Source organism: Protopterus annectens, chromosome 1.part2 (genome assembly GCF_019279795.1).
Source record: "Protopterus annectens isolate FY-2018-M chromosome 1.part2, PAN1.0, whole genome shotgun sequence".
Classification (NCBI taxonomy): Eukaryota; Metazoa; Chordata; order Ceratodontiformes; family Protopteridae; genus Protopterus; species Protopterus annectens.
The window spans coordinates 710,703,715-710,720,241 of record NC_056727.1 but is presented as its reverse complement, the minus strand read 5'-3'; the positions used below and the strand labels follow the sequence as shown (position 1 = coordinate 710,720,241).

Genomic DNA, 16,527 nt, shown 5'->3' with positions numbered 1-16,527 from the left:
GGGGTGTGCCCCCTACTCAGATAGTTCAGTTAGCATCTTTTAAACAAGAAAACGATGACAGACCTTTAACTCACATCTGAATGGAGGGGTTGTAATGGAAAAATGTTTTAATAGACATTTGAGTAGCAGTTTCTGCTACAAACAGAAAGCTTAAGCCAGATCAGAGAAAGAAAACTTTGAGCAAGGGTTTTAATGTTAGTGCATGTGTTGCAGTGAGCAGCAAGCCTTAGAAATTAAGTTTACTCATGATGAAACTCTGGTAATGGGAACATTTTTGATGCATCCCAGTTGTAGAATGACCATAATAGGAATGGATATTTTAAAAAGGCTAGGTATAGCAAGTGACTTTTCCAATAGTATTTTGTGGAAAACAAGAGATGAAAATGAACAGAGTGTTAACCAAAAGTGCGGGACAATACAAGTTAGCCTAGTAGACAGCAAAGGAAACAGGGCTGTGCCTATGACAAATGAACAAAGAGATATTTGGAATACCATAGAGAAAGAATTTCAGACTTTATGGACAGAGACAAAAACACTGTGGGAAGTTAGAAGTTCCAATTACAGTGGGAGGTGCAAGGGATTACATTCCTCCTTTCAAAAAACAGTATCTGATTCCAGCTGAAGCAGCAGATAACATGAGAAAATTCATTTTAGACTGGGAACAGGCAGGCATAATTCAGAAGGGACATAATCCAACAAATTCACCTATTTGGCCAGTTAAAAAGAAGGATCGGAGTTAGTTTGGTAACAGACCTCCATAAGGTTAATCAGTACACACAGCCGAGAGCACATTTGATACCAGGAGTTCCAGAAATAGCAGCTTGCATAAAACCACAAAGTAACTGGCTTACATTGATAGATTTAGCAAATGGATGTTTTGCAGTACCACTTCAGAAAAGGGAATGACAAAGGTTTACTTTTACCATTGAAAATCAACAGTATGTCATGACTAGATTACCTCAGGGTTTTCAGAACAGTCCCATCATTTTTCATTGGATAGTAGGGACATTCTCACAGGATGCGAGTAAAGATGACAAGGTTATTCATTATATTAATGACATTCTGATACAATCAGAGACTGTGGAAGAACACATCACAGCTGAGAAAAGTTCTGAGACAGTTGCAAGAGGCAGGGTTTAAAGTAAACAAAGACAAACAGTTTTTGCCACAAGAAGTAAAATTTCTAGGAACAGTTTTCAGATGGAGAGGGAGAACTCCTTGTCAGGAAAGGATGAGGGGCATTCTGAAATTGCCAAAGCCTTTGACAATTTCAGGTGTGTTAAACTTTGTATTAAAAAGACTGTCAATCAGGTGTCTATAGTAACTAATATAGATGGTAAAGAAAGTGACATAACCAATGTAGACATGTTTTTTCTGTAAAATTCAAAGTTTGATTTAAATTTTGATTGAACATTTTTTGGTCTTTAAAATAAAAAGGGAGAACTGATAGAATTATATAAAGTAAAACTGGTTTCTCTCATAGTAATAACGTATTTGATAGAAAAATATATATACCTTTGTAAAACTGTTTTTCTTCCACAGTAACAGAAGCTTGGTAAAATTGCTTTCTATCATAGTAACAGTGTGATAGTTTTAGAAACAGCATCTGCGAGTACAGAAAAGAAATATGCAGTAAACAAGTATGATTGCCTTAACAGAATGTGCTTGTGCAGAACAAAAATATTACACTTCTGAATGCTTTTGTAACAAATTGCATTGACAATAGAGGCTTGTTAAAAAAATCAAACCGTTGAATGTATATAGATATTCAAGTGAATAAATCTGCTTAAGGGAAATGGCTAACACAGCAGGAAAAATTACAGACTACACTATCAATGAACATTTTGGCCTGCTGAAGAAACCGGTTTTGCCTGGATGACACAAGGATGCAGACAAAGAAGGTTTCAATACAGGAAAAGAATGTTTCATCACAGACAAAGTTTGAAACTAGATAAAAGTAACTGTAAAAGGTTATCTGGTGGACATTTTGTCATACGGGTCATCTGAGGAAGTGCAGTGCATCTAACAGTACTCTGTGTTATAAAGAAATTATTATAATCTCGACAGAAGTGCTTGATCAGCTTGTTTCAATAAACCTTTTGGTATAAAAATATACAGCTGTACAGTATCTTAGTCTGCAACCTGTCAACTCAATTTAAGAGACCATAAAGCTCTCCCCCCCAAAATAAAAATAAACTCCATTATCCCATTAAAACCAGTAAAGAACTATTCCAAGGCAAACTACCTTTCGTTAAGTGATGGACTGTCAAAATTCAATGCCCTGCCAAACCCCAAGAACACAGCCTATGTTGAATTGCTGTCAGAAACTGTGTGCAACCAAGTCAAAGGCTACACAGAGGCTGATGTACCTATCAGAAGCAAGCACTGGACTAGCCCTAAAAAACAAACCACACTGGTGGCATCAAACAGGATACACAACAAAAGTATATTAATACAACAAAAATCAGAAAGGGTAATTCCTATAAGCATAAAAACTCTCTTAAACCAACAGACAGCTAAGAGGGCTAATTAGGTCAAGCAAAGTCAACTTTAAGGTGAAGATAGTATCCCAAGTGATAGACAGCCATAAGTACTTCTTCAGCCTGTCAAGAAACCTCATGTGCTGAACTGGTAGTTAATGGTGCCATATTCACAGAGCCTGGCAATACAGCAAACCTGTTGGTGGACAAATTTAGATCCAAATTTACCTCCCTCTCACCACCAACAATCCCCTAAAAAATACCATCAAACATAACCCTTCCAACTATTACTAAGGAGGATGTACTGGCTGTGCTCACTAAAGCCAAGAACACTGCATCATGTCTGCCGACATCCCAAGATGCCTCCCGAACAGTCCAAAATGCTACTTATAAGGACCTCAGGAGTCAATAACTATAAAACTGAAACAGGCTTTTGAGCAATGTGAAAAGAGGACTGTGACTAGCATCTTTCTTCATAAGGGAGAACCTTCAAAAGATCCTGGAAACTACAGACTCATTAGGCTGACTAATTTCATTTGTAAAGCCAAGGAAAGAATGATCATGGAAATCAACCAGGACATAGGAGACCTCAGGACAATGGATCCAGCCCAGATTGGCTATTTCAAAGGAAGGTCATGAACCTGGTGAACATCTCTGAAAAAAGTCTTTCAGGCAATGGAGGAGGGGGAAACTGTGAATACTGCCTACCTAGATCTGGCTAAAGCATTTGATACAATACCGTAACTAGGACATTGTCAACAAACTTGAGCAGCTAGGTATAAAACCATTTAAAGCATGCTGGATAGCTAGCTAGCTCACCGATAGGACCCAAAAGGGTAGAATCAGTGAAGCCAACCTCCACAAAGAGGCCAATCACCAGTGGAGTCCCCCAGCATTCTGAGTTTGACCCACTCTTCTTTGGCATCTACTTCTCAAATGTCAAAGCCAATGTCAAAGGCCTCTGGCTAACCAAGTTCGCAGATGATTGCAAACTGGGAGCAGTCATTGAACCCCCCCGAGACCACCACCACCCTTCAGGAAGGTCTAACACAGAAACATTTGGTGCTAAAGCCACAGCTTAAAACTCAATACCAAGAAAAGCATTATACTACCTTTTGAGAGGTCAGCCACCCCGAGTAACTAGGTAATCAATAAAACACCCCCTAGAAGTTGCTCCACAAGGCAGAGCTCTAGGAAACACATGTAGACAGTAACCTACCCTTCAACCAACACGTGTGCAATGTAGTAAGAAAACTCTAAGTTGCTCAACTAATAAGCAAGGGCATGGCCTCTAGGTCCAGAGTGGTCATTATACCACTGTACTTGGCCCCCATTAGACCTATCAAAGTAGAATGCCCCCTTCCATATGGACCACACTAGACACATGCAAGAACTGGAACATTCACAAAGGTTTCTTACAAAAAGAATTCAGGGACAAACACAATGTCCTACGCTCACTGCCTCAAAGCCCTGCCTCTACTCTGTATTATACAGACTTCTGAGAGGTGATCTTTGCCTGACATGCAAAGTATCTCTGGATCCTGTTTTGAAGAAACTTTTGCATATCCTCAAAACAAGCAAAATTAGTGCTACTAGACAGAAAGACCTAAATTTTGCTTGCGACATAAATAGGATATGCTGGAGAGATTTGTTTCTCAGAGGAATTTCCATTCTCTGGAACAGGCTCCCCATCCTTATGAAGCAGAGTTCCTCTCTACCCTATTTAAGAGCAACTTGGACCAATGGATAATCGGAAATTCAACCCTGACCGGGCACTTATTTCTCTGATGGGCACATGCAGTCAGCAAGTCACCCCTATGCCAGTCCAATTTTTGGGTGAAATCTGGGTTGCATGGCTAAGCTTACATGGGCCCTAGTGGTTGTTTAGCTAGTTATAGCTTCATAGGTGTATACTAGGCTGAATATCCACATGGTGTGGGTTGCATGGCCAGTGTCAGAGTATTGAAGGTGACCAGTTGTGCATCACAGGCTCACTGCTACAACTGCTTTTTCTTTGGTGTTTACTTTTCTGACTTACAAACTAAAAAACAAGACTTATAGCTAAATAGGCAGATGATTACAAACTGGGAGTCATTCCCCTTCTGGCACAGCCCTCCAGCAGGAATGCCTTGTATAAATGAAAATGTGCATAAATGCACATGAACCCCTGAAAAAGACACCAATGTAGTGGGTTTACCCCTTCAACATGCACAAGTGCTAAAAGAATGCAACACTGCCACATAAGCCATCCAGTCTAGCATAAAGCACGGACAATACCCTGCTTTAAAATGAAAATGTAAGAGATCTGGGAACCTGGATTACTTTTTACCTCTGCTTTCACCACCACCTAGCAAGAGCAGTCAGGAATCCTTCTTCTTGGTGCAACATATCACCAATAGAATACCACCCAAATCTTGGGCTTTGGAGGGTGGCTTAATGGCCAAGGTGCTTGCCTTACAAACACAAGGTGCAGGGTTTGAGTCTCACAAGCGATAATTGGCTAAGCTTAAAATGGCTCGCAGGGGCAGTTAGCTTAGTACTAAACTATGAACCTATGAACTATAAAGATGTTATTGCCCCCTGCTATTCAGCACTGATCAGACCAATTATAGAACAAAATGTACCATTTCAGAATGTACCTCACTAGACAAATCAAACAGTTAGAAATAAATACCTCAGAGGTTTCTAAAACAGGATCACAGGAGTAAAATCCCTACATTACCTGAAAAGACAATGACTGTTCATGTCTGTGTCTTATAGGCTGCTGGAAGACCCATGCCTTGGCCTTCTAAGCAATCAGGAATCCAGTATTCCAGAACCTTAACAAAAATCAAACAGTCCCACAAATACTAGAACAAGGGACCGAACTGCAGGGATACAGATTGCTTTAGCAGCTCCCTCAACCCTGGAATAAGCTTCCTTTAAACTATCAAATTTCAAATGAAACTTGGAAAATTGGATGGATAGTCATAAATTCACATTCGTTTGACTGGCCTAGTCCTGCTTGAGAGGTAAAACATAGTCTAAGGTGGGTTCTGGCAAGGAATAATAGTCACAACACTAACTTTGAGCTTACTCCCCATAATCAATTTACCACATCATTTACTCATGAAACTTAAAATGAAGAAAAATTATGTTAGTACAGAGGATTAAGGCTCTGGTCAGTAAACAATAGGTTCCCTGTAGCCCATGGTACACACTTTTATTCTTTCCATACCCATTTACCTACTGTGAGATTCAGAGCAACTGGCAATCAGACAGTGCTCCCAAAACCCCTGAAAAAGACACCAATGTAGTGGGTTTACCCCTTCAACATGCACAAGTGTGTGTTTGTGTATATGGAAGGACCCCATCTCACGGTCTCAAACCTCAAAAAATAAAGGGACTTCGAAGCTGGATGCACACAGAGTAACAGCTCAATTCTAAACCTCTCAGTGTGAAAACAGAAACTCAGCAGAGAAAGACAGTGGACTTGTATCTCTGGGTAAATTTCCGTAACTGGCTCATAAGTGCACTACCTGGATACCAGGGGAAAAAAAAAAGAAATACAGACGACCTCAGAGAAAATCAACTACAAAAGGTGTAGGGGAAAAAACACACAACACTGGCAAGAGTACAGCAGTTGTTCAGCAAAAAGCAGTGCAAGCTGCAGACATGACTTCCAGTAACCTAGAGAAAAGTATAAGATAACTTCACACAGACCTGATTAAAAATAAACAAAACACTGAGTATATCAACTCAAATAACAAAAGGCCTGGAAAAAATGGAAGGAACGTTAAACAGATATTCGGATGAGGTGTTAAAATGGAAAACATCAGAGGTCAAAATGAAGAGAAGGCTGGCTGTATATGAGACTGTTCAAGAAGAGAGGTTTCAAAAAAAGAGAATTAGAGGACAGAGCACACAGGGAAAACCTGAGATTTTCTGCTGCACCAGAGAAGCTCGAAGAAGCAGACTGTATTAAATTTTATGAAAGCACAAATAAGTAACTGGACTGGTACTCAACAGCAGGAATTGTTAATCAAAAGGGCACATCATGCGTACACTCCAAACCTGACTATGAGAAAGCAACCTAGATCTTTAATAGTAAAGATGCAATCCTACTAGCAGGAGCTGATTCTATGACTATACATGACACGACTAGAAGAATCAAGAGTACATTGAAATGAAGCAGAAACAGGACTTGGGAGATGGTGATCAACAGGAATGGAATTAAAAAAATAATTATATTTGTGAAACATGAAAGAACAAGAAACTCTTGAAATGTTGGATATTTTTGACTTTGTTAAACTTGTAGGGGACTCTAAAGCATATGCCTTACTTTAGGTCATTAACGTTCAGAAACATACTTAGGAGAGGGGAGGAAAGGGAGGAAAAAACACTTGAGAGAGGGGAAGAGGAGGGAGAATGTTAACCAAGCAAAACAAAATGTTTTCTTAATAGCAATATGCTTATAGTGCATGATTTTCTTTGCATTCTATAAAAGTAAAGTTTTCTAAGTTACTCAAAGTGACAATCCCAGGGATTTTTTGTTTTCATTCTGATCTTTGTTTACATTTTCAGTCTGGCTTTCTGGACATGTCCAAACTTTGGCTGCAGGGATTGGGGGAGGGTGCTTACAGGAAGCTTCAGAGGTGTTAGACAGATTCTTTCTCAAATTGCAGTTGTACTCACAACAGCCCTCAGTCATTCATTAGTTTCAACTGTCCTTTTTATCCTCAGAGAAACTAGCTTTTCAGGAATGTTATTATCTGATTTGCTAATACCCTGCAGGAAAGCATCTGAGCATTGTAAAGTTAAAACATTGGTAAACAGAGTTTTCAGTTAATTTCATTTCATATTTTATTTTGTGCTGAATTCTAAATGCTAGCTAAGTACAATGATTTTATGACACAAATGCCCTAGCTTCTGTAGAAAGTATCGAAAAGATGCAACTTTCAAACAGTAGTAGAAACAGTCATTTCTTTTTTCATGTTCAGATTGATCTCTAAATACTAGCCAAGTGTGATGGTTTTCTTACCTGCTAATAGCTCTGTAAAAAGGCATATGTCTTCTAAAGGGTTCAAACATGAGTAGACAATCATCAGTTCATTTTGTTTTATAGTCTACATTGTTCATATAAACTCAGAAAGCTGCTAGAATAACACAAGTTGTGTTATCGTGCATTTTCTGAAGGATAAGAAGTCTGAGCTCAAATATATGTCATTATTTAGTGGCTTTCATCTTCATTGATTTGGAGGAAAACTGCAAATTTTATGAAGAACAGACCAAAAACATCAGATGAAAATTTGAGCATTCTGCAAAAATCTGGACAGTTGAGAGGTATGACACACTCATCCATTCCTTTAATTTCATATTTTATTTTGTGCTGTTCTCATGCATTTCCTGCTATACATACTACATGCTATATGTTACATACTACATGCTGCATGTTGGTGATTTATTGGTTGCACTGTACGATATGCTCTTAAGCAGTTTTATTTCTATTTCTACCTTACAACTGTATGCATTATTTGTACTTGATTCTGCTGTTATCTGTAAACAAGTAACTGAAATGATACAGTGTGTTTTCTTTTGTCATCATTCTGTCTGTATTGCCTGATGAGTGGCTACTTCCCTGTCTGACAATCCTTAGTCTTACATGACACTTTTCAAACTGTTGTTGCTGTTCCAAGTTACTCACAAGAAGGCAATATCAGAGCAGTGACAACTAGTATCCGACCCTCTTCACTACCTCATACTCTAATACCTTGCCCTTCATGGCAAACCAACACAAGATAGATCATTTTCCTTGTATGTGTGTTGTGTCCTGACTTCATATACTACTTTTGCACACTTATATACAGTGTCACTGTAGGGCTGCCATGTCTCCTGTTGCCAAAGTGGGATTTTTGTATGAAAAAGTGAGATTTTGTAGGACAAACCTCACCTACAACCGGTGCAAAGGACTGGACTTCAGTTTACTGCTAAAATAAAAGTTAATTTTTTTTTTAGAATTTGATTTATTTATGCCGTTTCATATATTTACATGTTATAAAGACACTATAATGGATTTATGCATATACTGAAGGAAATGTAGAAACATTTCTGTCCTAAAATTCTCATTCTCAGCAATTTCTTGTGGGATCATTAAAGTATTTCTGATTCTGATATTTGACATTTTTGATGTTTTTTCACAGGACAACTGTCCATGCAGTAGCTGTCCTGCATAAAGTGGGACATGTGATAACCCTGTGTTACTGACATTACTGAAGATGCACAGCACACATTGGAAATCTCTTCACTAAAATAATGCTGGTCAGTGCTGCAATATAGCAAAAACAATGTCTTTCGGCTTTCCCGGTTAGGGGTCGCCACAGTGGAACTCCAGTCTGCCAAAGATTGTCAATGGATTTTTACGGTGCCAAGTGGCCAACCAGACACCCATCCTTCAAAGAAGGCACACCCATTCACGCACGCACCTACCTCCATGTCTTTACACATCACTTGACCACGGGGAGGACATGCAGACTCCACACAGAAGGTGCTCCAGCCGAGATTCGAACAGAAGAACCTATTGCTGTGAGGCCACAATGCTAACCACTGCATCACCGTGCTGCAATATAACCATTCCTTAATACTGTACTACCTGTCATTCTGTCTAGATCAAAACTTCTCTTTTCAATACAAGGGTTACGTTCTCACTTTGTTATAGGGGGATATTAAACATGAGGGTCCATCTGTCATTTGACTGGATTACTGATATTACACATTATACTCTTTAATCGAGTGTCAATAACTGCATAAATAAATAATAAATGTACATGAGACCGTGCAGCTATGCTCTAATACACATTCTATTCCTGATCATACAAGTCATGCTTTTCTTCCTTTTGATTGTCACACTCTGCTACAAAACAATTGGCATGTGCTTCATCAGCTTGTTAGCTTTATCTAGCACTGACCTTTTCTTTTTTTTTTTTTTTTTGGTTATGCCTAATATTTATTTATTTATTTCCAGTTTGATTACCGGGGAAGTCTACTGGGCCCACGCAGCCCATTTTCAGTGGAGGCCAAGGGAGAAAACCTCCATGAAACAGATTACAGTAAAGATAGCACTCCAATAAAAATAAAAGTACAAGTCCAAATGTGAGGCGTCAGTGTAATAAAGTTGTGAACCCCCATATTAATTTATTAGCTATCTAGACCACTATATATCCATTTCTAAGCCATTTGTTCTTGTTTTGGCATTATGAAAAGGACACCCTACACTATCACATGCCAACCAAAAGTTTTCAGCCTCAGCTGTGTAGCCCCCCTGCATTTCTAGGGTGTCTACCACAGAGACACCTTTAATTGATCTGTGAGTGTTACTCAAGTAAAGTGAATTACATATTGAGGTGGCATCCTGGGACTCTGCTCCAATCCAATTAAGTCATTCGTCGCAAAGAGAAACAAACAGTTAGCTGTACTTTGAGATCTCTTAAATCTCAAAGTTCTGCATGTCTACTGTTGTGAGTGTCTAGATATGCTACGTGAAGCAACGTCATGTCAGCCCCATGTACCCATACCCTCATTCACTGAATTCTTCGCTCTCTGCTGGGAAAAATCCTATACTTTCAAGAAATCTCTTAAAGGTATCATCAGTTTTACTTTATAACCCTTCTGTATGCTCTCCAGGCACATCCACCATGTAATGGCAGTCAGTTCGCTACCCACGGTTTTGTTTAGTCTTTCGGCTTTTCCCAGTTAGGGGTCGCCACAGCGGAACTCCGGTCCGCTAATGACTGGCAGTAGATTTTCATGGTGCCGAGTTGCCAGCTTGACGCCCAACCTTCAAGGAAGGCACACCCATTCAAGCATGTCTTTCGGAATGCCACCTGACCTGCGGGGAGGACATGCAGACTCCACGCAGAAGACACTCCCTGCACTCCAGCCGAGAATTACCCATGGTAGTTGGCTTAATTTCCCATTAATCGTGCTGCAATATAGCACAAGAGCGCTATAAACTCCTGAATCTGCCACCCTTCAGATGATATGTTAAACTGAGGTCCCATTTGCCAAAGAGGTGTTAGTTCAGATGGATGCAAGGATCTTGTGTGTTTGTTGAAAATAGCAGTGGAAATTTAATGCTCAGCTGCAGTAACTACACCATTTTGAATGTATATAGTTTGAACTATGTTTCGACTTTCTGTATGAGTGATGGTGAAATCTGTACATTAACATTTTCTGTTGGGGAGACCATGTATTTCTACAACATATACTACACAAATTTGGGTAAAGCAGATTTTGCTCAGCTTGTAGGTTTCATTTTCAGTTACTTCTGGGTCCAGTTTAATCAAAATCAAAAGTATATATCTATGCATGTGAATATTACATAGTGTGGAAGTTCTTGCCATATGATATGTCAAATTGTCACTACACTAAACAGACATGAATGTAAACACCATTGATGTAAATAAAGCATTTTGTGCATAGTCTAAATAATAATGCTTCTTTAAAACAGACCGATATATTTCTTGTAGTAGATAGAAAGGTTTAGTTAATGAGCATTTATTCTATTACAGGTGGGCTTTGGGCCTGTTAGAGAAGCTGGTGTCTTAATGATGTGGGAGTTTGGGCATGGAATTGTGGTTTGTAGGAGTGTGCTACAAAAAAGAAGACCTTCCAGAATACTCCAAGGAAGATTAGATGTCTTCGATTAGAAAGTCAAAAAAGAAGAAAGATGATGAAAAGCACCTTTAGATTGTGACAAAACTGGTTCGAGAGACTTTTTTTGTGGACTAATAGAAATAGCCCTTTGTGTAGTTCTACTGCTTCAATGTATACAGAGTCTTCACCAGTATTTTTTTTTCTCTACAATAACGATTCATTACTTTATGGAACAGTGGTCTCTGTTGCAGTACTTTACGCCAATGTGAGTATGTGTGTGTGGTAACCACCCAACTTCTACATCTGTGCAAGTCTTCTGTTTATAGTCTTTGCAACTGTCAGAAATTTTCAAAAGAGTAAATTCATGCTAACTCTAACAGGGATAATTCCCTTCCCCAACAGTGGTATCCACAGTCCTTCATAGTGGGCCCAACATTTGTAGCAGAATTTATAAGATGTAATGAGCTTTTACTCAAATAGTATAATCTCAACTAAATGTTTCCTGCTGAAAACCATCCACCATCACTAAATAGATGAACCTAAAAATGAAAATTGCCACTGAAGTGGTGCAGACAGATAAATCCTTAATTACAGCCCAGCTGCCCTGCTCAAGTGGCATAAAGGGATAAAGCCCAAACCATGGCTCAGCACACCTGTGTTTGATTAGTGGCTTGGGTGACAGAGAGCAAAAGGGAGGGATGAGAATGCCCATCCTGGGAGAGAGGGTGCTCATTGATGATGCTTCATAAGGTGAGGTTTGGTCAATACAGGAGAGTTGTCCTCAAATATAGTCAATGAGCATGGGGATGGGCAAAGGGAAAGCAGGTAGGGCATATAATAAGAAACTCCCCAGGAAAGAAGCACAGATAGCAGAGCTCCCAGGGTACCTTTAGGATCCATGACTGTATCCACAAAATCAAATAAATGGCTCGCACTAAATGGAGAGAGCAAAAATACCTATATTAAAGGTTAAAAGACAGACCAGTTATGGCCTAAAACAGGCCCCTTTATCAATGTAAAAATAAAACAGAAGGAACTCTCTTTTAAACCATTAAGGCACCTAAAGAACCAATAGGAAGAAACAAATAATTCATTAGATCAGACAGTCACCTAAAGATACAAGAATATATCATCACAATTGAACAGCCCTGTTAGCACCACAAATAGTAAAATTATAAATGAAAACAATAATAAATACAGACAAAAATGATGCATTAATCAGTGCAAGTTATAAATGTTAAGTAAAATAAAACTCACTGGATACACACGGCATGTAACTCTTTATTTAGAAAAAAAATGATAGCGCTTTCGCAGAGTCCTCTTTGCTTCATCAACTATAAATGTTCATCTAAATCTGGTAGAAATAATCCAGCAAGTCTAATTATCCAAGCTTTTCCTTTCCATTTAATAGCTCATGCCATCTGGTTTTAATACATTTCTGTCAATAATCTTCTTGCTCTTCTTTCGGATGTTCCCGTTAGGGGTCGCCACAGTGGATCATCTGTTTCCATTTCTTCCTGTCCTCTGCATCTTGCTCTGTTACACCACCCACCTGCATGTCCTCTCTCACCACATCCATAAACCTTATCTTAGGCCTTCCTCTTTTCCTGTTACCTGGTAGCTTCATCCTTAGCATCTTTTTCCTAATATACTCAGCATCCCTCCTCAGTATATATCCAAACCAATGTAATCTTGCCTCTTTGGCTTTGTCTCCAAACCTTCCAACCTGGGCTGACAGTCTAATATACTTATTCCTAATCCTGTCCACCCTTGTCACACCCAGTGCAAATCTTAACATCTTTAACTCTGCCACATCCAGCTCAAACTCCTGCCGTTTTGTGAATGCCACTGTCTACAACCCATATAACATAGCTGGTCTCATTACCCTCTTGTAGACCTTCCCTTTCACTCTTACTGGTACTAGTCTGTCACAAATCCCTCCCAACACTCTTCTCCACCCACTCCATCCTTCCTGTCCTCTCTTCACCACCTCTCTTCCACACTCACCATTACTCTAAACTATTGATTCCAAGTATTTAAACTCATCCACTTTCACCACCTCTACGCCTTGCATCCTTCACCATTCCTCTATCCTCCCTCTCATTCACACACATATATTCTGTCTTAGTCCTGCTGACCTTCATTGCCCTTCTCTCTAGAGCATATCTCCATCTCTCCAGGGTCTCCTCCACCTGTTCCCTACTCTCATTACAAATCACAATGTCATCTGGTAACATCATAGTTCACGGGGACTCCAGTCTGATCTCATCTGTCAACCTGTCCATCATCAATGCAAATAAGAAAGGGCTCAGAGCTGATCCTTGATGTAACTCCACCTCCATCTTAAAAGCAGCCATCACTCCCACCGCAGACCTCACCGCTATCACACTAACCTCGTACATATTGTATACCACTCTTACATACTTCTCTGACATTCCCGACTTCCTCATACAATACCACAACTCCTCTCTAGGCACCCTGTCATATGCTTTCTCTGAGTCTACAAAAACACAATGCAACTCCTTCTGGCCTTCTCTGTACTTCTCCATCAACACTCTCAGAGCAAACATCGCATCTGTAGTGCGCTTTCCCAGCATGAAATTATACTGCTGATCACTAATCATCACGTTCCTTCTTAACCTAGCTTCCACTACTCTTTCCCATAACTTCATGCCGTGAATGATCAATTTAATCCCTCTGTAGTTACTACAGCTCTGCACATCACCCTTATTCTTAAAAATCAGTACCAAAATACTTTCTCCATTCCTCAGGCATCCTCTCTTTTTCTCAAATTTCATTAAACAATCTGGTTAAAAACTCCACTGCCATTTCACCTAAACACCTCCATGCTTCCACAGGTATGTCATCTGAACCAACAGCCTTTCCATTCTTCATCCTCTTTATAGCTATCCTTACTTCCTCCTTGCTAATCCATTGTACTTCATGATTCGCTATCCCCACATCATCCAACCTTCTCTCCCTCTCATTCTCTTCATTCATCAACCCCTCGAAGTACTCTTTCCATCTTCTCAACACACACTCCTCGCTTGTGAGTATGTTTCCCTCATTATCCTTTATCACCTTTACCTGCTGCACATCTTTCCTAGCTCGGTTCCTCTGTCTAGCTAATCGATAAAGGTCCTTTTCTCCCATCTTAGTGTCCAACCTTTCATACAACTCTTCATATGCCTTATCCTTAGCCTTCACCACCTCTGTCTTTGCCATGCACCTCATCTCCTTATATTCCTGTCTACTTTCTTCATCTCTCTGACAATCCCACTTCTTCTTTGCCAACCTCTTTCTCTGTATACTCTCCTGTACTTCCTCATTCCACCACCATGTCTTCTTGTCATCCTTCCTCTGTCCAGATGTCACACCAAGCACTTCTGTAGTCGTCTCCCTTACTAGCTCTGCTGTAGTTACCCAGCTACATTATTATTATTGACCCACTCTGTCAATAATAATAAACCTAAAGCTGGCTTGATTATGAACCAGAGTGTGTTTATAAAGAGCATTTATAAGGACTTTATTTCTCATATTAGTGAAATGTTCTGAATTGTGTAATTTCATAGGCCTAGATGTTTGTCCAATATAGAATACAGAGCAATTACAGACCGCCAAATAGATGATCCAGTCACTACTGCAGTTGGTCATAACCTTAACTTCAAAACCCTGTGATGTGTTCTTCCGACTAAATTCCTTGGTTTTAACCATGTTTACACAAACTGCAGTGTCCACAAGGGAAGCACCCCATCAATGTTGTGCCATCAAATATATGTTGAATTTTGAATTAGACCGGGGGTGTCACTTATAAAAACGAAAGTGTCCCCTAGGGTAATTCAGTTATGGAAAGAAAAGGCAAATCTATCATCCAATATTTGTCCAAGATGTTCATCTGCTAACAAAATGTCCGGATGCCTCTGTATGAGATTAACAAAATGGTGGGCATTTCTGCCAAAAGTAGTTATGAACCTAATCTTGTTGTCAGTCTTGGGACCATGGTGTTGGTAAATCAACAAATTTCATCTGGGTATATTATCAACCTCATCCTTAGCTTGTAATAGAGGAGTTAGAGAGTATCCCTGTTCTATGAACCTAGCCATAAGGTCAACATTATAGTGTACAAGATCTTCTTCCATTGAACATATTTGTCTAATGCGCATGTATTGAGATTTAGGGATATTTCTGATAATATGTCTTGGATGACAGCTGGATGCATGTAATAAAGAATTGGAGTGGAAAGGTTTTCTATATACCGAACTCATGAGGTACCATCCTCCTGCTTGCTCACTAAAGCATCAAGGAAAGAATAGACTTCCTTTCAAAATTAATTGTAAAATGGCTCCCCCATTTGTTTTTATTCAAATATTGAACAAATTCCACCAAATATAGAATGTCAGATTTCCAAATCATCCAGCAGTCATCCAAGAACCGCCTCCAAATGTCAATTTCTTCAATATAGATATTAAGAACCCTGTCATAAATCATGATGTGTTCAAAATACCCCATGAAAAGGTCAGCATAGATGGGGGCAAAAGAGGCTCCCATAGCTGTATCCTTCATTTGTTTTATTTGATGTTTTCATGGACTTTGGGCCTTTGCACTTGCCATTCAGGCAAAGGGTTTGCTTACATTTCATCTATGCACAAAATGCCAGAAAACTCTAGGGATAGGAGGATGGCTGGTAGACTCAGCATAGAAGTGGAGCACTGGGGGCTGGGCCAGTACCATGAGGTCTGGGGGACCAAATACAATGAAAGCATCACATAGAGATTTATAGCACACTGTTGAGACAAAGCTAAATCTTTTTTTATATTTTATCAGACAATGTCATAGACTGCAGAAAAGGAACAATATTGTTTGTAAATGAGCTGACAGGTCTGAGTACTACCTATTATGAATGATGTAAACTACTTTGCAACACTCTTAAACTTGACAGTATTTACTCAATTTTCAAAGGGCATTCTAACCTAAATTCCACCACAGCTTCAATCAAAAATATCCTTGTACTGATATTTCAGAATAAGACCCTCTGACAACCTCACTTTTATATTAATTTTGTACAACTCAATACCTTTACAGAATGTAGACAAATGAATCTCACTGATGGGACCCATGAGTTCAAAATAGGTGAGGCCACCTACACCAAGTGACTGGTCACTAGTGGATTCCCCCAGGACTCTGTACAGAGTCTGCTCCTTTTTTGCATATATTTCTCTGAAATGGAAGCAAATAATAATGGTTTATGGTTGATTAAGTTTGCAAATGATTGCAGGCTGCACCCCTGCAGACACTAGCATTCTTCATGAAGGTCCACCTCTGACTAACAAATGATGCCAAAGTCATGGTCTTAAAATTAGTGCTAAGAAATACATAGTTGCACCCATTGGGAGGTCAACCACCCTGGCTAAGTATC

General features: G+C 39.5%; 1 protein-coding gene across 2 annotated transcripts in view; it reads right to left on the bottom strand.

The window, feature by feature from the left end:
- DPY30 (dpy-30 histone methyltransferase complex regulatory subunit) overlaps window positions 1-16,527 on the bottom strand; it is a 489,699-nt gene that overhangs the window by 407,520 nt on the left and 65,652 nt on the right. Inside the window, exon 1 of one of the 2 annotated variants that reach the window (XM_044058605.1) lies at window positions 1,516-1,606. The exons of the other annotated variant lie outside the window; for it this stretch is intronic. Within the exon in view, the coding sequence (XP_043914540.1) occupies window positions 1,516-1,606 (91 nt within the window). Of the gene's footprint in view, window positions 1-1,515; window positions 1,607-16,527 lie in introns of those variants that run through there. 2 annotated transcript variants of the gene reach the window in all.